The 23,934-nt window shown below is 54.6% G+C and overlaps 1 protein-coding gene across 7 annotated transcripts; it reads right to left on the bottom strand.

The window, feature by feature from the left end:
* Nucleotides 1-403: 403 nt before the first annotated feature.
* DLG4 (discs large MAGUK scaffold protein 4) lies at nt 404-23,685 on the bottom strand. 7 transcript variants are annotated; one of them, XM_006060142.4, is made up of 20 exons: nt 23,200-23,685; nt 15,449-15,613; nt 12,037-12,090; nt 11,850-11,909; nt 11,522-11,646; nt 11,256-11,425; nt 11,031-11,167; nt 10,734-10,878; nt 6,738-7,033; nt 6,522-6,624; nt 6,094-6,208; nt 4,605-4,781; nt 4,300-4,336; nt 4,163-4,190; nt 3,984-4,031; nt 3,776-3,877; nt 3,285-3,457; nt 2,282-2,391; nt 1,547-1,638; nt 404-1,355 (listed from the first exon to the last, which is right to left on the bottom strand). In XM_006060142.4, exons 1-20 carry the CDS (start codon nt 23,227-23,229, stop codon nt 1,249-1,251), a joined length of 2,274 nt encoding a protein of 757 aa, XP_006060204.2. In that variant the 5' UTR covers nt 23,230-23,685; the 3' UTR covers nt 404-1,248. The 7 variants fall into 7 exon arrangements, 6 of the variants coding, with proteins under 6 accessions (XP_006060204.2, XP_025136498.1, XP_006060203.1 ...); XM_025280713.3 differs by having other exon boundaries at nt 15,548-15,613; nt 23,200-23,682; XM_006060141.4 differs by having other exon boundaries at nt 11,850-11,900; nt 15,548-15,613; nt 23,200-23,682.
* Nucleotides 23,686-23,934: the final 249 nt, after the last annotated feature.

Here is a 23,934-nt window from a genome sequence, read left to right as displayed (position 1 = left end):
GTGAAGGTCATTGCCAGAGCCCAGCTCTGTCCACAGAGCTCCATGAACATGAATGAACTGTCTTCTGTTTTTCTTTAGAGACTGACAGCAGACTCTAGGCTGCCCGACAAGGCTGAGACGGCTCAGAAGAGGGGTCAGGGCTGGGCTACGTTTGCAGCTCCTCTTCCTGGCTCTCTCAGGGACCTAGGATGGAACTCCAGCTCCACCCCCACCCCAGGCCCATTCTTTGCTGGAGCCTTGATCTGCAGATTCCTCCAAGGCCCCCTTCAGGCCATTCTGTTGTGTCTCGGGGGAGGTGATGGGTGTGGGGGGAGAAGGATCTGACTTTACCAGACCCATCCCTATACTCCCACCCGGGTCTCCCTCCTCACCCGGGTCCCAAATAACCAGGCCACACACTGGGTTTCAAGTATCCGTCTCTTCCTTTCACTCTCTCGAAAGAAAAAATAAATAAATTGCAGAAGGCGGCAGCATTTCCAGTCTTCCCCTGGCTCCCAGACACCCGACCCCCAACCCTGCCCCCCCTACCCTCCCCCCCAACATTCCCACTCCCTAGACCCATCCCTCCCCGTTCCCAAAAGAAAAAAGGAAAAAAAAAAAAAAGAAAAAAAATCCCAGAAAAAAAAAAAAAAAGCCACAGTTAGACCTTCCACTCATGCAGACCAGCAAAGAAAAAAGGTAGGGGGCATGTGGAAGGCAGGGGGCCCATGGTGGAATCCCCCCACTAATCCCCCCAAAACCACCTTTGAGAAGAAAAAAATGGAAAAAAAATGAGAAATCAAGGGACCTGGGGAGTTATGATGGGGTCAGGAGTGACCCCAGACCCTGCCTCGGGGGGAGCGCGGAGGCCTGCAGCCCTGCAATGGGTGCTCCTGGAGGGGGGCCCTGACTTTCGGAAAGTGTGTGGGAGGAGATGGGGGAGAGCAGGTGGCCCCCCAGTGGGTCTGTGTGTGCGTTGGGGGCGGGCAGGGGCAGGAGCAAGGGGTCCTAAGGAACCAGGGCTCGGGATCAGGAGCCCGGGGCTCCCCCTCAGACCCCAGGTTCCTGGGGTTCCGCAGCCCAGTTCTGGGGTGCAGGGATACATGCAGAGGAGTGTCCCCCCTCCAATGGGCTGGATCCAGTTAGAAAGGAAATAAATAAGAAGGGGTGGGAGGGAGGCTGGGGGTTGGAAGGGCTTGGGCAATTCAGTCCAGACCAAGGGCCCGGGCGGTGGAGGCAGGGCGAGTCCAGGCCAAGCCAGGGCAGGAATCAGAGTCTCTCTCGGGCAGGGACCCAGATGTAGGGGCCTGAGAGGTCCTCGATGACTCGCTTCACCTTGTGGTAGATCTCCTCAAAGCTGTCGCCCTCCACGATGGCTGGGGGCGGGGGCAGGGAGTCAGGCCCAGGGCAAAGGGCACCTTCTCCTAATTCTCCAGTCCATGAGCCATGGGATGCACCCACCCAAAGGGGATACCTCCTTCTAAACCACCCACCCTGTGGGGGCCCCGCTTTTGAATCTGTGCCAAAGGCACCTCCTGTGCTGGCCACGGGCTAGCCACAGCCTCACCTGAGAAGCACTCTGTGAATTCCTGCTCCAGCTTGGTGGCTCTGTCGAAGGCTTTGCGGGCTTGCTCCTCTGTGATCCGCTTATTAATCTCTCTGTGGAGAGTGAGAGAGACACAGACCTGAGGGTAGGTCCTGCCCTGCCTTGATCTCCTCTGTCCAGGGATGTTAAGTTGCAACCACTATTTTCTTTTTTTACTTTTTTAAAAAATATTTATTTGACTGCACCAGGTCTTAGATGAGGCATGTGGGATCTAGTTTCCTGACCAGGGAAAGTACAGAATCTTAGTCACTTGACCACCAAGGATGTCCCCACTATTTTCTTGTTTAGAGCATGAAGCAAAAAATACAATTCCCAATATCCTCTGGGGCCACAGATGAGCCCCCTCCCCATGACCCACCCCAGCCAGGTGTGGCCACTTCAGGGACCTCTCCAGAACCTCATCCTTCCAGCCAGCAGCCCAGTGAAGGGATTGACTCTAACTCCCAAGAGCCCCAATGCCTAGCAGGTGTGTGCCCCAGGGGTTGCTGGGAGTTGTAGTCCCGCCTAGCCCAGGGCAGAAGAGGAGGGAGGAGGCCTGGGCTTCCCTGGGCCCTCTGGGTTCTAACTCCAATTCCCTTCAAAGGCTGCTGGAGCTGCTGTCCAGGGTTCTGAGGGAAGAGCTCAACACAGAGGCCATCTAAGGCTCGGGGCTTGGTGTGGGAGAGCCGAGGGGAAACCCCCTGAGACCATACTCACAGAACATTCTCCAGGGAGCGGGGGCGGATGAAGATGGCGATAGGGTGCAGGTGGGCCGCCTGCAGCCGCCGCACGGCATTGGCCGAGACATCGAGGATGCAGTGCTTCCCCTGGGGGCAGGCAGGGTGGGTGGAGGGGGACCAGCAGGTGGTGGGGAAGGACAGACAGAGGTGGCAGGACAGGACCCACACACAGGACGTGGAAAAGTGGAGGACACGAGATTGGCCAAAAGGGAAATGAGATGGATGTCAAAAGACGCATGGGCAAAGAGAGTGGAGGCAGGAAGAGTATAGACAGACAGAGTGAAAAAAGGAGAGGGACAGACGGAGAGCAAGGGAGGGGCCCGCACAGGAGGGAGGATGGAGGGAACAGGGAGGACAGGCAGGGAGGGGACCCAAAAGATGACGCAGAGCAAGGCCAAGGGGGCGGAGCCAGGCAGGTGGGGCAAGAAAAGGAAGGAGAAAGGAAGTAGGATAGAGGGGAGGGCACGGAGGACAGACAGAGGACAGACAGATGGAAGGAACAAGGAGAGACAGATGGGAGGGAGGAGAGGCAGATGGAGAAAGGGGCCGTGGAGGAAAGAGGGCAGGGTGGCGGCAGCAGGGAGAAGGTGAGGGCAGAGGAGTGGGAGAGGCAAGTGGAGACCCCAGAAAAGGCGAGGGGAGAGGGGAGAGGGCCAAAGGGAAGCCGGCAGGAGGGAGGGCCCAAGTTGTGGGGGGCCAAGCCACCAAGGGCAAGGCCACAGGAAGAGAGGTGAAACGGGGCAAGGAGAGGGAAGAGGGGACAGATGGCAGCATGGAGTTTGGGGTCAGGGACCAAGGGAGGAGAGGTGGGGGAGCAGGGCACCAGAGAGCAGGCAGTCAGACAGAGTTGCCCAAGAGGAGGAGGAGGTGGAGGAGTGGAGTGGAGACCCAGCAGGGAGAGAGACAGAGAGAGAAAGAGAGTTAGAGAGCTGAGGAAGGCCATGGGGGGAAGGAGGAGGAGGACAGGCCGCGGCTCCTACCTGCTCTGCCACCTCTCGCACGGACTGGACGCTGGTTCCATACAGGTGGCTATTGTACTGGCCGGCCTCGATGAACTTGTGGGCCTGAATGTCCTTCTCCATTTTCTCCCGGGATGACACAAAGTGGTAATCCCGGCCATCTATCTCATACTCCCGCTTGGGCCGCGTCGTATCTGCCAGGAAGTCACCCCACCCACCAAAGATCTAACCACCATCCCTCCAGCTTCAACCCTGCCTACGGCGACCCCCCAAGAGAGCCCAGCTGGTCCTCCAGGGAAGGGGGCTGCTGGGGAGACCAAGGCCAGGAGAGAGGGGTGGAGCTGCCTCCCCCAGCACCTCTGGGTCGTCCAAGTCCCCGGCCTGGGACGGTCCCGGTGGACGTGAGGGTGGCTGAGCAGCACCCTTGTCTGAGAACCCCTGTGTTCGGAAGTGACTCTGCCTGTGACCCCTTGGGCCCCACCCCCCACCGCCCCCCAAGGCCCTGCACTCACGGGGAACACAGGATCCGAACTTGTCGGGGAACTCGGAGAGGAGATCATCGTTGGCGCGGTCCTTGGTGGGCCCGAGGATAATGATGGGGCGAGCATAGTGCACTGAGGAGAGCGTGGGGGTCAGGCAGGGGCAGAGATCGGGGTCAGGCAGGGGGGAGGGGCAGAGCCGGGGCAGGGGGCTGGGCCAGGGCGCGCTGCCAGGGCTCACCTTCCATCTGTGTCACCGTCTCATAGCTCAGAACCGAGTCTTCTCGACCTAACAGGAGGCAGGGCATCTGCAAGTGCCTTGGAGGCAGGGGATACAGGGCCCCCACCGGCGTTCCCGAGGACTCAAGAGAAGCCCAGGGCCCCTCTCCCCGCAGGTCTTCCCAAACTGACTCAACCTACCCTGTGATCCAGAGCTGGAGCCCCAATCCTAGGGAGACAGAGCAGGCCATGCAGTTGGTCAGGAGTCCAGACCCACGAGCTCCACCCCCCTGCCCACCTCCGCTCTTGCACCAGAGCTCCCGGCCTTCTCCACTTACCTTGGCCTTTAACCGTGACCACTCCCGTCGCTCAACCCTGAGGAATACATGGAGGGATGGTGGTAGAGAAATGCCCAGTGAGGGGCCCTCTTGCCCCTACCCCCAGGGCAGCTGAGAACTCCGTCTCCCAGCAGCCCCTGGCCCCACGCTCCTAAATGCAGTGTTTGTCCCAAGGGCTCATGTGAGTCGTGGTGCCCGCAAAGGGTCAGCAGACAGATCCCCGAGAAGTTGGGGGTGGACCCACACCCTCCCTGCTGGCTGCCCACCCTGGGGCTCTTGGGAGCTTCAGGGGCAAGAAGGCTCACCGCCGCTTGCTGGGGATAAAGCCGATGTCATCAGTCTCGCTGTCGGAGTGGACCCGCCGTGCCTGCCACCACTCCTCATCGCTGGCGTCAATGACATGAAGCACATCCCCGAAGCGGAAGCTCAGGGCCTGGCTCAGGAAGCCGCAGTCCTTGGTCTTGTCATAGTCAAACAGGGCCCTGGAGGGCAGGTAGCCTCCAGTCAGTGTGGTGAGGGCCAAGGCCCCCGAGACCCAGCCCAGAGGTTCTGCCTAAGGGTCTACAGACCCGCATGGCCACTGGTGGCTTTCCCAGAGATGCTGTGGATTCTGATGAACCCCAGAACTGTGTGGGAACCTAAAGCTCTACAACTATGAACAGCCATTCAATCCTCGATGTGTCAGGGATCAGACAGCCTATGGATCGGGGGCGATTTTGAGAGTAAGATTGAGAACAGCACCCTCCTAAGAAAGCAGCTGCCACATGCATGCACGTCACAGTCACAGGGTAACATGGACCCAAGTCCGGCTACCCTCAGCAGTAGAGCAGCCTTAAGTGACAACCTGTAAGTGACAACTCCAGGGTCAGGACAAGGGAAGGAATAACTGCAGAGACACCAGAGATGCCAAGCAAAGCACCAGGGCTAGAAAGATGGGAAGGGACTCCAGGATCATCAGCATCATCTGGGAGTCAGAACTGACCAGCCCTGGGAGCCAACTGGACCCGGCAAAGAGAGAAGGGCCGAGCGAGGCTCCACTTTGAGCCAGGTGTCTCGGCAGACAGCGGTGCCATTCAGGAAGAGAGACACCGACTGGGCAGGACAGAGAGCACGAGTGCACGGGAGAAGAGGTGAGCTAGCTCTGGGGCATGCTGAGTATGAACACCTGTGGGACAACCCCAGGGATGTGTCCAGAAAGCAGATGGCTGGAGCTGCAGGTCTGGACCATGGGGAAGAGGTCAGGCCTGGGCTGACTGCTCTGAGAGACACTGGCAGAGCGAGCAGAAGGGGAGGCCATGTGAGCAGACTGGGAGCCCAGAGGGAGGGAGGGGAAGAAGCTCGGACAAAGCGCCTACACCTGGGCAGACAAGAAAGAGGAGCCAGTGGGAGAAGGAGCCCTAAGAAGGTAGCAAAATGCCACCTGGGAGACAGGGTCAGCTTGGAGAGAGCGGTGGTCCACTTCCCCTGGAATGTGTTATCCCATGGGGCTGGGCAATATTCCAAAAGTTGAGAGGCTCCCTGCTCTGCCAGGCATTAACCTTTGAGTTACCAGACTGTGTGGCAGCTGGGGGTCCTGGGGGAGGTGCCAGGGTGACTAGGGGCTAGAAAGCAGTAGGGATCACTGAGGCTGAGGCTGTTTTCTAGTCGCTATGGAGTGTTTCTCAATGCTAACCTATGCATCTCCAGCCCTGGAGTGGGAGGTAGGACAAGAGCCAGGCAAGACTGAGGAGGGAGAGCTGGCTGGGGGATGAGGGGCCATGAAATGAAGAGGGGCCCAGCCAGGAAGCATCCGACCTGATATAGAAACCCCTTTTGGGGTTGCTCCGCAAGGAGGCAGTCCCTGAACCCAGGCTGCTGTTCATGAGCTGTTCCCGAAGGTCGTGGATCTTGGCCTCGAACCGGCTGTACTCTGAGGAAGGACAAGAAGGTTCCTGAGCTCTGGCCCCTCCCTACTGTCAGCCTCTCCCCTCCCCCTCCCCCAAACTCTGCAGAAGCCAGGAGACAGCGTTCTGAGCACCATCTGAGAGGTGGAGCTTCAGGCTTGGTTATTCCTGTTTAGTTACTCAGACGTGTCTAACTCTTTGCAAACTCATGGACTGTAGCCCGCCAGGCTCCTCTGTCCATGGGATTTCCCAGGCAAGAATCCTGGAATGGGTAGCCATTTCCTTCTCCAGGGGAATCTTCCTGACCCAGGGATTGAACCCGTGTCTCAGGCCCAGTACCTTCGGGTTTATACTGAGCGATGATCGTGACTGTCTGACCCGCGTTCTTCAGGGCAATGGCAGCCTGCTCGTGGCTGGCATTGCGGAGGTCAACCCCATTGACCTAGAGAGAGCGGGGAGAGCTTGAGTCACTGGAGATGGGGGCCGGGCTCCAGCCTACATGAGCCCTGGCTGGAGGGGAGGAGGTGGTCCGGGCAGGGGCTGGCCTTCCCTTACCGAGAGGATCTGGTCCCCCTTCCGCAGCTCTCCACTGAGGTCCGCGGGGCCGCCGGCCAGGATGAAGGAGATGAAGATGCCTTCACCGTCCTCGCCACCCACGATGTTGAAGCCCAGGCCCGTGGAGCCCCGGTGGATCACAATCCGCCTCGGTTCTCGGGGGACGTCTTCCTCCCCCAGCAGGTCCTTGGCTACAGGGGAGTAGCGCCGAGGGGAGGTGGGGGTCATGGCAGTAGGGTAGTCAGTGCCCAGGTAGCTGCTGTGACTGATCTCATTGTCCAGGTGCTGGGAATAAGCTGAGGGAAGACATGGGCGGAAGGACGGATGCAATGGAAAATGCATGGAGGGAGACAACGCCCACTACTCCACCTCCTCCCGAGGAAAGCAGCAGAACCAGGCTCAGGGGAAGGGCATGTCACTATGCCAGAGAAACAAGGCTGGGGTGTAAGGGAACATCTGGTCACAGCAATGTCAGGGAGCAGGAATTCAAAGGTCATGGTAGGGGTGGGTTCTCCTAGGGGCGAGTGGATCTGAAGGGTACATGACCTAGGTATGCCAGGGGTATGGAGCCAAGGGGAATATTAATACCAGGCTTTGGGGCTTTTAGTTCAGTTGAACCATCTCTCATATCATCTATAAAATTCCTCTCCCTGTTTCCCCCACTTCCTGGTCATTCACTTGGTGAGAAAACTAGGTCATTTGTCTAGCAGAATTTCCCACCTTCTTTTAGGAAACAGTGGGAAACCCTAACAAGTAGATCACTGCTTACATCCCTGCCCTGCACCTCCTGTCAAGTGGTCACCTGTATAGAGACTCAAGTTCAATTTTTGACAGAAGTATTTCCTAGATGCTGCTGCGTACTTTCTGCATCACGACATGACGCGATGTCAGGTTGAGTTTTTTGAGATACAAATCCGTAGGTTGGGGTGTTGTCAGCCTGATCCATTCATTATAAAGCTCGCCATTAGCCTCTCACCTAAGAGTTTTAGCAGCCACTGACCATCACTGCCTGGACTTCACAGTTCACTGAGGATGGCAAATAGTGCCCATGTATATTTCTTTTTTTTTTTTTTTTGAGGAAGGAACATTTATTAGTCAGAATTTGTCTGTAAAAAAGAATGTTCCCCGGTCAACCACTGGTCATTCTATGGTGCAATATGCATAGGAAAAGAGAATAAATGCTTGACTCTTACCCTTTGCTTGCCAGTATTCAGAATGTACAAGTTCCCTAGCATCTTCCAAAGGTACCTAGTTGTTTTGAAGTATCCTTATAATCCTGTAGATTTTTAAATATTTACTGAGTTTTGGTTGAATGGCCAGTTTCAACTTGGCTCCTGCTTTTGACACAACCCTTGAATATCTTCCTTGCTTTCTTCTTTTTTTAAAGGTTTAAAAGATAACTTGTTCTTTTAATGCTTTTGCTAGAAAATGGGAAAGTTCTCAAGTGAAAACTTGGTGGTTCAGATGGTAAAGAATGCACCTACAATACAGGAGACCTGGGTCTGATCCCTGGGTCAGGAAGATCCCCCGGAGTAGGGCATGGCAACCCACTCCAGTTTAGCCTGGAGACTTCCACGGACAGAGGAGCCCGATGGGCCACAGTCCATGGGGTCACAAAGAGTTTTGCTAATATGAAAGATGTTACAAGTTCATCTTACACATTCCTTGCTCAAGTCTTAGATCTGGCCCTTTCTCCAAGGAGCCAAGGTTCCCTCTGATAGGTTATAGTGTCTAGAAACAAGGCCATGTGATTTTAATATGGTCTTACAGTATGATTTCAGATTTGGATGAAGTAGTCACATCTCATTATTCTTTTCCAAAAATTTCTTAGCTCTTCTCCCAAATGTAATTTTCCAGTTGGGGGTGGGGGGTGGTGAACATTAACATTCTGATGAGGATTGCATAAAATTAGAGAAAAACTTGGAGAGGGTTGAGATCTTTAGCATATTATGTTTTTTCATCAGGAAACATGCTGTGACTTTCCAGTTCTTTAGTGTTCTTTTATGCCCTTCAGTAGAGTTTGATCATTTACCTGATATAAATCTGACACAGGTCATTTACTGATATAAATCTGCCCTCTGGTCAAGCTTATCTTTCTAAGAATTTTTTTAGAGATGTTTTTAATGTGAACCATTTTTAAAGTCTTTATTGAATTTGTTACAATATTGCTTCTGCTTCATGTTTTGTTTTTTTGGCTGAGAAGCATATGGAATCATAGATCCCTGACCAGGGATTGAACTCATACCCTCTGCATTGGAAGGTGAAGTCTTAACCACTGGGCCACCAGGGAAGTCCTCTAAAAATTTTATAGCTTTTTTCCTATAGCAAAAAGGATCTTTTTACCCATTATATTTTCTTATTGCTGGGAAGTCACTAACTAGTTCATGCTTTTTATCTTACATATAGCCACATTCTTAACCCTACCTATTATTTTTAAGGTTTTCATTTAATTTACTTAGATTTTAATCTAGATGGACATAAGTATAATTTACAAATAAGGATAAGTCTGATTCTCCCCACTGAAATGTAACATTTATTCTTTTCTCTCTTGCTGCCCTGCCTGAAATCTTTACAGCAGTGATTCGCAGCAGGGTAATTTTGCAGCCCCCCTCACCCCCAGGGGACATTTGGAAAAGGGGACGACAGAGGATGAGATGGCTGGATGGCATCACCGACTCAATGGACGTGAGTTTGAGTGAACTCCGGGAGTTGGTGATGGACAGGGAGGCCTGGAGTGCTGCGATTCATGGGGTTGCAAAGAGTCAGACACGACTGAGCAACTGAACTGAACTGAACTGAAAGACATTTTTGGTTGTTCTTACTGGAGGGGAAGGGTACCACTGACATCTGGTAGAGGCCAGGGCTGCTGTTAAACATACTATAGTGCACAGAACAATGCCCCCCACAACAAAGAATTGTCAAGTACAAAAATGTCAATAGCCCCAACGTTGAGAAACCCTGCTCTAAAGCAATGTGGACTAACAGTAGCAGGAAGAGGCTTCCTTGCCTAGTTCCTAACTTAATGGACACACAGATAGGATTTTATCATTACAATGTGTTCACTGTTGATTTCTGATAACACTTTTCAATCATGTTAAAGAAAACTCCTCTGTTCCTAGTATACTAAGTTTCCCTTTCAGAATACGACGTTGAATTTCATCAAATGCCTTTCCCACATCTGTGTGAAACGAACTTACTGTTTTTTCTACCTTTTTTTTTTTGCCAAGCCACGTGGCAGGTGGGATCTTAGCTCACCAAAGACCAGGGATCAGGGATCGAACTGGGGGCCCCTGGAGTGGAAGCATGGAGTCTTAACTGCTGGACTGCCAAAGAAGTCCTTCCCTCCCTTAACTTTTTAAATACAATGACTCATACTTAGAGGTTTCATAATATGGAAACACCTTTAATTCCCTGAAATGAACCTGACTTTGTGACAGTGTTACTCCCTTAATATGCCACTGTGTTTGTTTTGCAACTATGTTATTAGAAACTTTTACATCTCTGTTCAGAAGCAAAATTAACCTATACTTTCCTCTTTTTTTTTTGGCTGAACCATGGGGTTGCAGGATCTTAGTTCCCTGACCAGGGACTGAATTCAGGCCACAGCAATGAAAGCCCTGAATCCTAACCACTAGGTCACCAGGGAGCTCCCTACTTTCTTATATTATCCTTGTGACCATTTTCAGATGCCCTTATAAAATGAAATATCAAACGTTTTATCTTTCCCTATGCTCAGAAAAAGCATAAGAATTACCTAGTCCATGAGGATTTGATAAAATTAGCCATAAAACCATCTAGTGCCTTCTGGGGGAGGGACTATTGACAATCTTTTCTAGTTCTTTGACGGTGACCAATTTTCCATCTATTCTCCAACTAAAGGAAGTGATAGAGGTTGTGGCCAGTTCAGGGGAAGGATCTGAAGAGGCAGGGTCAATGGGGATGTCATGGGGTGACTGGTGGGGGCATGGGGAGCTCCAGGGTTTGGAGGGCTCTCACAGGTCGTGATGTCTGGGGGAGCATAGCTGTCACTCAGGTAGGCATTGCTGGGCTTGGCCACCTTTAGGTAGACCACATCGTACGTGTTCTTCAGGGCTGCCACGGCATCCTCATGCATGACGTCCTCCAGCCCCACGCTGTTGACCTGGGGCCAAGGGAAGCAGAGCTCAGACAGAACCGGAAACAACCTCAAGATGGAGGTGCTGAGGGCGAGCCCATCAGGAAGGCTGAGCAGGCACCAGGCCAGCAGGCAAGACCCAGGTGTGGGCTAGAAGAGTGATGGGGGCCCCCACTCACCGCTAGGATCTTGTCTCCGATCTGTAACCTCCCGTCCTTGTGGGCAGCACCCCCTTCGATAATCTTGGTCACATAGATGCTGTTATCTCCAGGGATATGTTGGTTCCCGACACCTCCAGCGATGCTGAAGCCAAGACCTGGGCGGAGGGAGGGCAGAGGTGGGTCCCCAGGTCCCCTGGGGCAGAGGATAGCGGGAGGGGGGTGGTAACCTAATTGGGTCGCTACCTTTAGGCCCCTTGATGAGCTTGATCTCCATGAGCTTCTCAGCTGGGGGCTTCCGGCGCATGACATAGAGGCGGACAATAGAGCCTGCCTCTTTGAGGGCCTCCACCGCTGCTGAGTGGGTCACCTCCCGCACGTCCACTTCATTGACAAACAAGATGCTATCGTTGACCCTGAGGGCAGCAAGGTGGGCCTGAGCCAGGAGCTTCCTGCCGCCCTGGTCCTCCCTTTCAAGGGAGCCAGCATCCTAACCCGTCTCCTCTCCCCACCTGAGACGGCCGTCCTGGGCTGCAGCCCCACCAGGAATGATCTTGGTGATGAAGATGGAAGGGTCATCGCCGATGTGGGGGTTATCAGTGCCACCTGCGATGCTGAAGCCCAGACCTGAGTTACCCTGGGCAGAAGGAGGGGAAGAGGGTCAGCTCCCCTCACCACCTATTCTAGACTGGGTGAGAGGGGAGGGGAGAGGGTTGGGGAGCTGTGACCGGAGCAGGAAGGGACAGGGTTAAGAGGCTGGCCACTGAGAAAACACGGGGAGAAAGAGAAGCACAGACAGGGGGCAAGGGGGGAGGACCTGGGCTGCATGAGCCTGCTCACCCTTTCCAATGTGATCTCCTCGTATTCCATTTCCCCCTCTGTCCCGTTCACCTGCAACTCCAGCACGGGCCAGAAACACAAGAGCCATGAGACAGACTTCCTGCCTGAGCACCTGACCCTACCCTGCTGCTGGGACTTGGCCTTCCCTCCTCCCTTCTGTAAAAGCCCCAAAATCTAAACAACTCACATATCCCGGGGCTTCTAGGGTATCTGTGTTGACAATCACAGGGGGAGAATTGGCCTGTGAGGGAAAAAAGGAGATGAAAAGCTGCCTGAGCCTTGGCTCAAGAGGGAGCCCGTAACCAAGAGACCCCCCACCATGGCTACCCTCTCAGCCTCTTAACCTGGCCCGCTCTGTTCCCTCAACTCTCTGAAGGACCCAGCCTTGATCCACGTTACAAACACACAGGTACACGTGCTGGCCCCAACTCTGCCCAGCCCAGGCCCCCTGTATGTGGAAGGAGGTGTCTGAGAAGCAGGAAGAGAGAGACAGCCAGATGGGGGAGCAGCAGATGGTATAGAGCCGGGAGTGGGGGGGGCCGGCTAGGGGTGGGGGAGCTTCTCACCGGATGTAACACCACAGAGTGCTACATGCCTTATGTACTACACACACATACCACAGGGCTCCAGTCCATTAGGTCCTACCCCATCCCTGTCCCTATCTACCCATCAACACCCAGATCTTTTCATAACCCTCCCTCAGACTTGCCCCTCATTTTCACACACATGTGCCCTAAACCCTGGGCCCCTGGAATCCGGGGTTCCCCAAGATGCAGGCCCCACCCTCCTTCTCGCCCACCCACCATTCAATCTACTCCTTCCTCTAGGGATCCTGTTGCCAAGCAACGGTATCTAAGCCCAGCCTGGGGAGACCCACCTCCTGGAGGCCTGTCGCCAGGACAACGGGAGGAGGAGATGGGGCGTGGCCTAAGAGCGACCGGATTCCCAAAGGCAGAATCTGGTCCGCTAGCCCCGCCTCTCCTGCTCTGGGCCCCGCCCCGCCCCAGGTAGCCCGGCCGAAAGAAGTCCTGGCTGAAGAGGTTTGAGGGCGCAGCGCCTCCTGAATAACCTTCCTTCCTCCCTCCCTTACGCCCCTCACCCTACGCAGTGGAAAGAACGTCAGGAAAGGGGAGTGGTGAAAGACATCCGGGTCCTAGTCTCTCATTACTCTTACCCCCACCCCTGGCCTATTTCATCCGGGAAAGGGTTAAAGTGGGGTGTGTCCAGTTCCCTGACGTCAGTCGCCTCGACACAGCAGGGTCTCTAGATTCTAGGGCACGGCCGCTTTAGGCCGGTCCTAGGGGCTTCCCCAGTTGCCAGGGCAACCGAAGCCACGTTTCCATAGCAATGGGGGAAGGCAGCCAAAAGCCTCCTTCCGGGGTCCCCAACCTGTCTCCTCCTTAAACAAATATTTATTTGGAGCCTACCAAGCGCGAGGCACTCATCAAGGATTCCCCAGACTCCTCGCTCTCTCCTTCCCAAGGGGTCTTTCTTCTCTCCTACTGCGATATTTCAGTACTACATATTTTCAAGCTCCGTAATAGATTTCATACCCATAAATATATTAAATCCATTCTCTGACCCTTCAAATCTCAGCAAATGCTACTGTCCAGCCAATAGCCACTGACTGCCAACATCCCATCTGCGTGTCCCTCCTCTGTCCCACAGCCTGTGCTCAATTGCCATCCCCATCCTTACCCTAGACATTCCTGCCCCAGGCTCCATCTTTTATCCCCAACTACCTTCATCTCATCTCATCTGCGTAGCTGTAGATAAAACACCCCTCTCTCCACCCCATACGATATATCTTCCAACCCAAGCCTCCATTCTCAATCCTCTTCCCCGCCCTGTGCCCCTGTCCAGGCCCATTGGGCATCAGTGTCCTGCTCTTATCCTCCATCCTAACTTATGATTCCTCAGAGAGATCACCACCACTCTCCCTTACTTCATTCTCTGACCCTCAAGATTCTATACCCAAAACACAATCCTTCATTCTCAACCCTCTGAAAACTGAGGCTTCTCCTGTCCCCCGGCTCAGGCCTTGTTGTGGGTCCTCCCTCCTACACCCAGGGCCTCCAGCACTCACTTCCCTCTGCTTCCTGGACACAGATTCCAAGTCTCCCTACCTCTGTACGACCACTTTCGCTCCTCTTCCCCTTCCCTGGGGACTGAATGGCCCCATCTTGAGGGAAAAAAAGCATCTCTAGTCTTCTTTCCTTAGTCCTTGCAGCCCTCAGCCATCCACAGGAATCCTCTGCACCCATCTCTTCCTCTCCTTGCTCTCCATCAGCTCAACCTCCTCCCTGATACCACATCTCATCCTTGCCTGTCTCCTGTCCTAGGACCTCTAGGCTTCCTCTCGTCTCTCCACTTTTCTACCTGCAGGAAAATTTTATTTCCCTCTCCAACTACTCTCCTACCACCTCCTTCTCACCCCAGAACCTACTGCAGCCCAGCCTCTGCCTCCTCATTCCCAGGCTCAGGAACTCAGGAACCTCCTCTCCATCTTCTTGGTGAAACGTCGACAACTTCCCCCTTCCCGGGACATCCCACAAGATCCTAGAATCTCACCCCTGACCCCAGTGTTCCTCTGAATCTCACAGCCAGCCTGGTACACTCCATTCCTCCCAGCCTACACCCCCAGAAGAGGAGACTGAGGGGGAAGAAGATGGGAAGTGGCCTGGAGAATGGAAGATCTCAAAAACAGGGCCTCCCCAGGACTGGAGAAGGGAAAACATACTGTGGGCACAGAAAAGAAGGGGAAACAGGTGGTGGTGAATAATAATGGGGGGGAGCACAGAAAGAAATCTGCATGGAGGTAGAATCTAAGAGGAGGAGAGAGAGGAGGCATAGGAGGAAAGGACAGAAGTGATGAGTAGGGAAGGGGGTTAACACGGAGAAAGGGAGCCGGCTGACCCAGGCAGAGGACTTATCCTGGCCAGAGAGCCTGAGCTGGGGATCGGGGAGAGGGAGAAGGAGAGTGCGTGGGAGGAAGAGAGAGACAGCATCCAGCACCAGCCAGCAGAGAGGGAAAGGCAGCGAGGAGGGGAGGGCACAGGAGGGTGCAAAGGCCGAGGCAGGGGACAGAGGCAGAAACGCCGGGCAACCAGAAATCTCAGGCCAGGCAGATGGAAAAGGCTGGAGAGCCAGGCCCAGAGGCCGGAAGCGGGGGGAGGAGGCAGCGAAGGGCCAAGAGCAAATGAGGGCAGCAGGAGTTCTGAACAGAGCTCTGGACACAGAAAATGGAAACGGAGGTGGGGGTGTGTGAAGGAATGAAGAGGGCCCAGGCGCGGGGAGCATCCTGGGGAACGCACACATCTCAATGTACGTGCGCGCACACACGCAGACACACACGCACACACACAACGGCTGTAAACTCTACACCCTCTGCCACTTGCCTAGCCTCTGTTTCTCCTCTTTGGGAACCAGGTGTTTCCAACGCCCCCAATGCCCCCTCCCCTGGCCCCAGGAGCCCAAGCCCAGCCCTCCAGTCCCAGCCACCCCCCACCTCCGGCTCTCGCCCTACCGGGCCTTGGGGATAGTTGTAGCTCCGAGGCTCCGAGGGCTGCACTGGGGAGGGGGCCGCCTGAGTCTCCTACCTTGATGGGGGAGAAGTGGGCGTGGCCCACGACCCCTTGGACGGCCTCGAGGTGGGACAAGTTCCTCTCCGCCACGTGCACCAGCTCGGGGGCGTTTACCTGGTTGGGGAGGTGGGCCGGGCTGTGCTCCAGAGGGGGCGTGTCTTCATCTTGGTAGCGGTATTTCTGGGGACGGGGACGGAGGCGTCACGGGGGCCGGCCCAGCGCCTCGGGCTCCAGGCGGGCCGCCCTGGCCGCGCCTCCGCTCCCCCGCCAGTGCAGTGCGGAAGGCCCTGGGGCCTGACCAGCTCCTCCCCCTCCCTGTCCTCCAGCCCATTGGCTCCCCTCTCTCCACCCTCCCCACAGCCCCCTCTCCCGCCAGGCCCTTGGCACCTCTCCTCTCTTCCCAAATCCGCACCCTCCCCGCAACTCTTCCAACTCCCAGCCTAGGACCCCCGCCTTCTCCCCAGTACACCCCTCCTCTTAAGTCCGTTTCTTCATCCCTTCCCCAGAGCTCCAGCCCCTCGGCCACGTGCACCCCTCCCCTTCTCTACCTCCATCCCCAGCATCTTTGCTTACCTCATCAGCTTCCCCCCACTTCATCTATACCTTAAGCCCATTCCCCGTGTTGTAACCTCCCTCCTTCGAGTTGCTTCTCCCTTTCGGTACTCCATCCCACCCCGCTCCAGCCTCCTTGCCTCAGTCTCCCTACTGCAGCCTCTGCCCCAGGAAGAAATCACTCCCCAGCACTTTGCACGCCCCGGGCAGGGACCGCAGTAAAGCCCTTCAACTAGCAGGTACTTGGCATCAGCCCCCCTGGCAGGACAAAGTTAAACCGGTCCAGCTGGCCTTGCTGGTTCCCAAGTCTTCGGCAAGGGGGCCCCAGGACTCCCCAACCTCTACAAATGCCCAGAGGCCAGCCAGCTAATCGGATATACTAGAAGAAGGGGGAGGGTGGGGGAGGAACAGAGATGGTAGGGCTCAGAAAGGGGGCAAGAATGGATGCCAGCTTCCAGGTTCAGTGACTGCAGAAGTGGGTAGAACCTCAGAGTAAATTCCTGGTCTCCGTTTGGCCTTTACGAGTGAAAGACCCAACCTGACCCCTGATTCCCCTTCCTAACTCACTGCATACCATCTCAAGGGCCTCCCTTACTAGCTTAATACAGACTCCAGTAAATGAGATTAACGGAGGGACCAGAGAGGAGGGCAGCTGGAAACAGTAATGAAGGGTAGCGCCTCTGCCCCTCACAGAAGCAAACCCTCCCCAAGGCCAGGTTCTATGGAGGACGGGGAGGTTACCATGTGTAGGGCTCTCTCAGAGACTGCAGAAGACAGAATACGCTCCCCAGTACACATGGGTAAAAAGAGAAGGCAAGATTTCCCTCTCAAAAAAAGGATCTGAAAAGCTGAGAGGACCCCAACATTCGGAGGACAACAGTTACAAAATCAAACTGGAGGAAGCTTATCAAGGTCAATGCCAGACACAGAGTATGATTCTGAAAATTCTGAGGATGAGGAACCAAGGCTGAGGATGTAGTCCACTTTGGCCATGGTTAAGGACAAAGTAAGAGGATAGGAAGAGGAAAATGGTCCATTAAGAGTCTCCAATCCAGAACACAGAGACAAGCTGAGATCAAGGAGCACCTTGATACACTTTGTTTTAAGGCTGCACCATTAAGCATGCAGGATCTTAGTTCCCTGACCAGGGATCAAATCCATGCCCCCTGCAGTAGAAGTGTGGAGTCATAACCACTGGACCCTACCAGGGAAGTCCCACCTTGATATGTTTAAAGTTTTAAAGAAAGAAAAGGGGCTCATCAAGGTACACTTTGTTTTCTGGCCTTGGAGACAGACTTGGAGGAAAAACTCCTAGCTCCCTCCAGGTTTCCATACCAAGAACACAAAAAGTGGAAAAGGGAAATTAGGGGAGGTAGAAATTAAATAATCCTCCTCCAAGCTGGGCCCTCTTGGGTAACAGAATTTGATGAACTGAAAGAGGTTATTGTGCCACATTCTGAAAAGGTGGTCTTCAGCCTGGATAGTGCAAGAGCTGAGGGACAGAGCCCCAAAACTGGAGGGGCCAGGGAGGGAAGAAGGAGACAAGGAGATTGCTCTCTTCTCTCTTCACAAAGCCCCCAATTCCCTGCGTGACAACTGAGGCAGGGCCAAGGGTTGCAGCTTCAAGTTTTTGGAGTTTGGGACGCAGCAGGGAGGGTTTGAGCCCAAAGCCCCTCCATCTTCGCCCCACCTCACAGAGAAAATTCCTGAATCCCGATGAAGAAATGTCAGGATGCACACAATGAAAATGGAAGCGTGGAAAGGGACATTTCATTGTTTATTCTAGAGAGGAGATGAAAGAAAATTTGTAGCACACTGAGACTGCAGACACCTCTCCCTTCCCTACCCCCGTGGGGGGTGGGGGTGTCTGGGACTGAGAAAAAGGCTCCTCCTGATCTAGTGACAAAGTCAGGGAGATGGGGAACAAGGAAAGGATACCAGAGTTCCCAGAATGTGGCTGAAAGTTAGGGCCTATGTTCAGTCCCTGGAAATTTTTAAGTAAATGTAGTAAGGAAAAACCTCTGGAGAGGTGGGGGTGGGAGAGTCATTAGGAAACTACAAACTGGGAGGTGGGAGTTGAGGTCAGCACCTCTCATCCCAGACTAAAGGACTACTAACGCAAGGCAGGCTAGGAAGGAGGGTCCCCTCTTTACGCTACTGGGGCTCAGGGCCGCGACCAGCGACAGCTCCAGTGCAATTGGGACCAAGTCTGAACCCCCAATATATTAAGGCACAGGTAATATTATTAAGGTACAGGCATAGGATAAGCCAAAGGCCTGGGGTCGCTGTTGCTTTTCCCTTTGGCCCCCTCTTCACCGCCCCAGTTGCGAGAATGACCTGGAACGGAGGCTTGCACCCCCAGAATAGAGGGTTGTGAGTGAAAGTGAATGATCATAGGAGGGGCGACCCACTGCGCCTGTCCGCGAGACACTGCCACCCAGAGACCCCGCCAAGCAGAAGGAAGAGCGACAGCACTTGAAGCTTGCACCCCGAGATTTGGGGGGTCCGGAAAGAGGGGAGCGGGGCCGGAGCCCGTACCGCGGCACGTACCACGCAGAGACACATGGAGGCGAATCTGTTCCGAGCCGACATGGAGAAGGGGAGGGGGACTGAGGGGAGGGGATGGGTGGGAGAGCAAGGGTCCCGGGGTTGGGGAGGGGGAGGGGCAGAGGGGCGGGGGCTGCGGCGGCCGCGGCAACTGGAGGCTGCGGCCGGAGTGGGGGGGTGACGGCGCCTGCGCAGTGCGGGAGAGCGTCACGATGGGAGAGAAGGGGTGCGGGGAGACCCTCTTAGCCATCAACTTCCCTGGTTCCAGCTGTTTCTCTGTGAACTCCACCGTGCACAGTATACTCCTATTCATTCACAAATACAGATATTCCTAAAATTACCAATTTATCGCTCTGGTTCTCTGGGATCCCTTATGCTATCTAATCTCCCACCCCTAAAATCACCAAGCCCCTATTACGAAAGCTCCCTGGACTCTCAGGGTGCAGGGAAGCAAGCAGCACTTCTCCCGCAGAAGGACCCCCAAGGGGTCTAAACTGCCTCCCACAATCCCCTGCACCCAACCTCCCCAATGACTGTTAATGTAGACAACATCCCCACAGATGTCAAGACGCCTCCTATTCTAACCATCAGTATAGCCCCACAGGATAGCCAGACAACGTTTTCCAAGAGTTGAAGGACCACAGATCCTGTTGTGCCCTCAAATTAATCTACCCTTTAAATTATCCCTTTTAAAATTATATCTGTTCCCCCAGTGTGCTAACAGAAACCTTGAAATTAGTGCAGCTATTACCCTTGTTCTAATGTAAACATCCAAATAACCAGTCCTCAAATTCATTTGGGGTCCCCTCTCCAAATCCTTGAACCTAATGAGATACTCATGACTTTTCTAACATACCATGCCCCAGTACCACCAGATCCCATTTCAGGGAATACTTAAGGGACCTTAAAGTTGACCTTCTGAATTCAGTTGCAACCTCTTCAGTTTATTACCAGACTTTTAGATTAAGAGATATTTCTCTATTTCTTTTCGGTACTCTTTAAATGTATACATTATTCCCTTTTCTGGCTGCCCTCCCCTACATCTCAACATTCCTCCCCTCCCCCACCCGCCATGATTCTGAATTTCAACTTTGTTGGAAGATTACTCCCAAATATATCTATCTCCCCCACACCTACGTCTCAAAAAAATATTTACCAAAATAAGATCTGACCTGCAATTTCCAGTGGCCCACAAATCTCCCGTAAGACCCCAAAATGACTGCCTCTGATCTCTTCCATTTTGTCCCAAACTGAACCTGAAAGCATCTCTTCTAAATATTCTCCCATTGAACTCCCACCTTTTCAACCCTTAAAGCCCAGCAAGCAATCTCCTAAAATCTGCTTCTCTGGCTTTTCTAAAATGCCTACAAATGGTAGAGAGGAGGGATTTCCCTAGAACCTGACACATGCCCCCTCTCTTCCCGTTGACTGAAATCTGTTAGGTACGCCCCCACGATGACCCCCACGGTCCTAGTTTCATATCTGGATAGAATGTTTGTATCCTCAGAGGGAGCCAGGGCAGAAGGGGCTGAACTGGAAATTCCTTACAGAAAAGAAAATGCACAGGCCCTAGTTCTCCACCAGTGGGCGCTATGGCCATTAAGACCCTCCCCCATCCCCCATTTCCTTTTTCCCTCCATTTTCCGTTTCCCCGTTGCCTGGCAACACAGCAATCATGGACTTTGCCGTCGCCTAGCAACCGTCTCCCTGGAACATAGCGTTGAGGTAGGAGGTTGTGCTCTGATGAAATCTTAACAGTCCTCCATCTTAGGAAAACTGAAACGTCAGATCGCCCAACCCCCGGATTCTCCTTTCCAAAGACCCCTGCTCCCCGCAGTTTCTTAGACAACAGGCCCCTCAAACCCTGTCTCCTCTTTGCACATGGGACCACGCCACGCCCCTGCCGGGTCAGCCCCGCCCTCATTTACCCAGTCCTAAGGCCCCACCCCTTTCTGAGGTTGTTTGCCCGCCTCCCTTGGTAGAGTAAGCCAGACCCCGCCCACCTGCCTACAGGAGACCACGCCTGCGACCACTTCCCGCCCATTCGCTCCCCCGGCCTCGCCCACACTGCCCCTCCGCCACGCCCCAGCCGACCAATGAATGAGGCCGTAGGCCACACTGCCCCGCCCCCGACACCTTAGCTTTGCCCAATAAGGACCACCCGGAGGGTTTAACCGCTTCGCCTCCGGGACTCTAGCCAAATACCCCCAGTCTTTCCCCACTTTCCTCCCTCCCCCACTTGTTCTGCTCCGCCCTCCGCCACCCTCGCCCGGCCCTCAAGTCCGCCACGCAACTTCAGTCGTCGCCGGTTACCATGGCAACGGCGGCAGCAGCGCGGGGAGTAGGGGGAGGGACGGGGGCGGAGTGGGAGAAAGAGATGCTCAGAGACACCGGCAGAGAGCGAGGCACAGAGTAAGATTAAGTGATAGCTATAAGGCAGAGTTAGCGCAAGGCACAGGGCCTGGCACATAGTGGGCATTCAATAAATATTCCTTAAATTACTGCGGCAGAAATCTAAATATAGGCGATGAAAGATGGAGGAATCAGATGTATCTGGGAAGCTCAACGACCGCAAAGCATGAGCACCCTCTACCCCACCCAGCATTCTGGGGGGGACAAGTGCCATGTGCCCCCCCTGCTGGCTCTTCCAAAGCTAACCCTCCGCTGCCCTGGATAGAGATGAACCACAACTCCCAACAGCCCGAGGGGCAGCAACCCTCTAACATTGACGGTTCTCCTGCCTCAAAGCCTTATGGGACTTGGAGTCCCCGCCATCCGAGACTGACAAGTTTTCCGGCCAAGGAATGTGGCAAGCCTGGGTCTCCACGCCTCTGTAAAACCCCAAAATGCATGATCCTCTCTGCGCAAGACTCTTTCCTTCGGGGATGCTCAACCCTGAGCTCCATCGAAGAAGCAGGATTCTTGAAGGGAGATGAATAAACCCACCCTCCCAGAATAGCTACCAATGCAGACAAGGCCCTCACCCTCCCTCTCATATGTGCGTTCACGTGTTGGAAGCAGAGCCCACACATTCCAACTGGCTTTCTGTGTACACCTGCACATAAGGGACCATAGCCAGAAAGCCTAAGGCTAAGGGGCAGACTAAGGGCAGGAGTCAAGAGGAACTGAGGCTCAGACAGACCTTAAAGGAGAGAAGGCCAGAGAAACTGAGGCACAAAAATCCACTGCATGGGAAGAAGAAGGAATATGGGAGAAAGCCCAAGCCCACAGAATGGAGGATTAGCAAGTAGCCCTCAAGAGAGGGTAGGGACTTGGACCTAAAGGTCCTCAGCCTTCAGTCTCCTCCAACCATGCTTACACATGCACAACACATGTGTAGATGCATGTGTATACATGTATGTGAGTTTGTGGCAGGGAACATGTGTGTCCTCAGCTCCCTGCCCTGAGAATCTGCAGTTCCCACTAAATATAACCCCCTCCCCAGCCTGTGACTCACCCAGACCCCGCCTCCCCGGCCCCCACTTCCTGTCCCACCCCCCAACCCCCAGCTGCCTGCCACTCGCCCAAGCCTCCCTTCACACACCAGGCTTCCAGCTTTCCAGTCCCAGAGTCTTAGAGCCAAGACCCAGGTATTCTGCAGCCCACCAGAAGCTTGCCAGTGTTCCCCATCCCGGAGTTTCTGCACTTGGCAGGCTCACAGGGACACCCTTGTACAGATCTTCACTGCTGCCTGCCTGGCCCTCCTCCTACACCTTTTCACCCCAGTAATTTTAAATCCAGGTGTCCTCCCCCACCTTGATCCCAAGGGTCAGGGGTAATAGAACATTCCCTTCCATCTGCTCGTCTCCCTGTTTCCCAACCAGGGTAGATACAGTGTGGGAGGAAGTGAGGATGCTGGACACCTGCCTGGGCCACCCCAAAAATTTTCACCACGCACCTGATACCCCTCCTCAAATCCCCTCTCCCCAAGCCTCTCATCCTCTTCCAAAGAAGCTGGCAACCTCAGCTGCTGCAGCCTCCTATCTCCCCAGGGAGTACCCCAACCCTAACCTCACCTGGTCCAATCCCTCAGGTGATTCTGTCAGGTTCCAGTTCCCTGACAACTCCCAACTATCCCTATTCCATATGACTGACCCTGAAATTAACAGTCCCCTCGAATTAAGAGCACCCCCAAATGCATATAAGATGCTTCTTTTATAATCTGAAGGCCCACTCCTTCCCTGCCAGCTGACACCCCCAGACCAGTCAGGTACTCACAACCAGTAACCTTCTACCTTCAACCCAGGAGCCCCCTGAAATTGGACAAGGCAACTGGAAGCCAGCTTGTCCCCCAGGAGGGAAGAGGAACCCCCCCTCACATAGTCCACCTTCTAACATACACCAAGCAGGGCTCCCATGTGAGCCAGGCTTCTCCTTAAATAAGTCTCCCTCAACATCATTGGTAAACCTCACAATCCACCAGATCCCCAAGTCACAGAATACCCCCCAATTTTCCATTTCTCTACAGGTACAAAGGGATCACTCCAGGGGGCACCTGTGGCCAAACCCAGCATTATCTCAGATGTGAACCCCAAACTAAATTATGACCCCCCCTCCCATCTGCTGATGCTCATTCCAGGGCCCCCAGCCGCAGATTAGGCCTAACTAACCCCTCCCCACGAACTCATACCCTCCCCCCAGTTTACAGGCCCCCCTATCATGCTTACCTTGGTTGTCACTATACAGAGACAGTCCATGTTGGGGGGCCTGGCCGCGGCGGCGGGTAAGGGGCTCTGACTTCATCGGAATTTCGTTCCTCCCCTCCGTGGGTTCTCACCCCTCCCCCCTCCGCACCCCACTTTTGCAGGGGGGGCCAGGATGGGGGGAGGGGTGAGAGGGGAAAGAGGGGGTTGGAGAAGGGAAGGGTAGGGGAGCGTGGGAGGGAGGGGAAGGGGGCCCTAAAAGGGGTCCCCAGTGGAGGGGAGGGGGCTTAGGGAGTACACCCCGATTCTCAGGAGGGGCGGGGGCACCGGGGGCTGGCAGCCCCGGGGTTCGGGGGCTGGGGCATGAGCTAAGGTGGGGGAGGGGAACTGGATGTCGGGGAGCCCCGGGGTAGGGGAAGGTCTTGCCTAACGGCCAGGGGCTAGGGGCCGTGGCGGGGGAGTAGGGTGGGGGGGTCGGAGGCGGCAGCGGCCGAGGGAGCCGTGGAGCCGAGGAGGGAAGGGGAGAGAGGAGGAGAGAGGAAGCAGGGGGAGGGAGGGAGGGAGCGAAGAGCGAGAATGGGGGGGGTGCCTCGGTAGAGTTAACTCCTTCCACGCTGGCAGGAACCCGGATAATGGGAAAGGAGATGGAGACAGGAGCCCAGAGGCCCTGAGGCAAACATGGAGTCCCGGCCAGCCACCAGCGAGGACAGCAGAGAGGCAGTGAGGAGGGAGTTTATTTTTCAGAGAAGGAAGCACCTA

This window comes from Bubalus bubalis, chromosome 3 (assembly GCF_019923935.1).
Source record: "Bubalus bubalis isolate 160015118507 breed Murrah chromosome 3, NDDB_SH_1, whole genome shotgun sequence".
Lineage (NCBI taxonomy): Eukaryota > Metazoa > Chordata > Mammalia > Artiodactyla > Bovidae > Bubalus > Bubalus bubalis.
The sequence above is the reverse complement of the archived record's forward strand: the minus strand, read 5'-3'. Positions and strand labels throughout refer to the sequence as shown.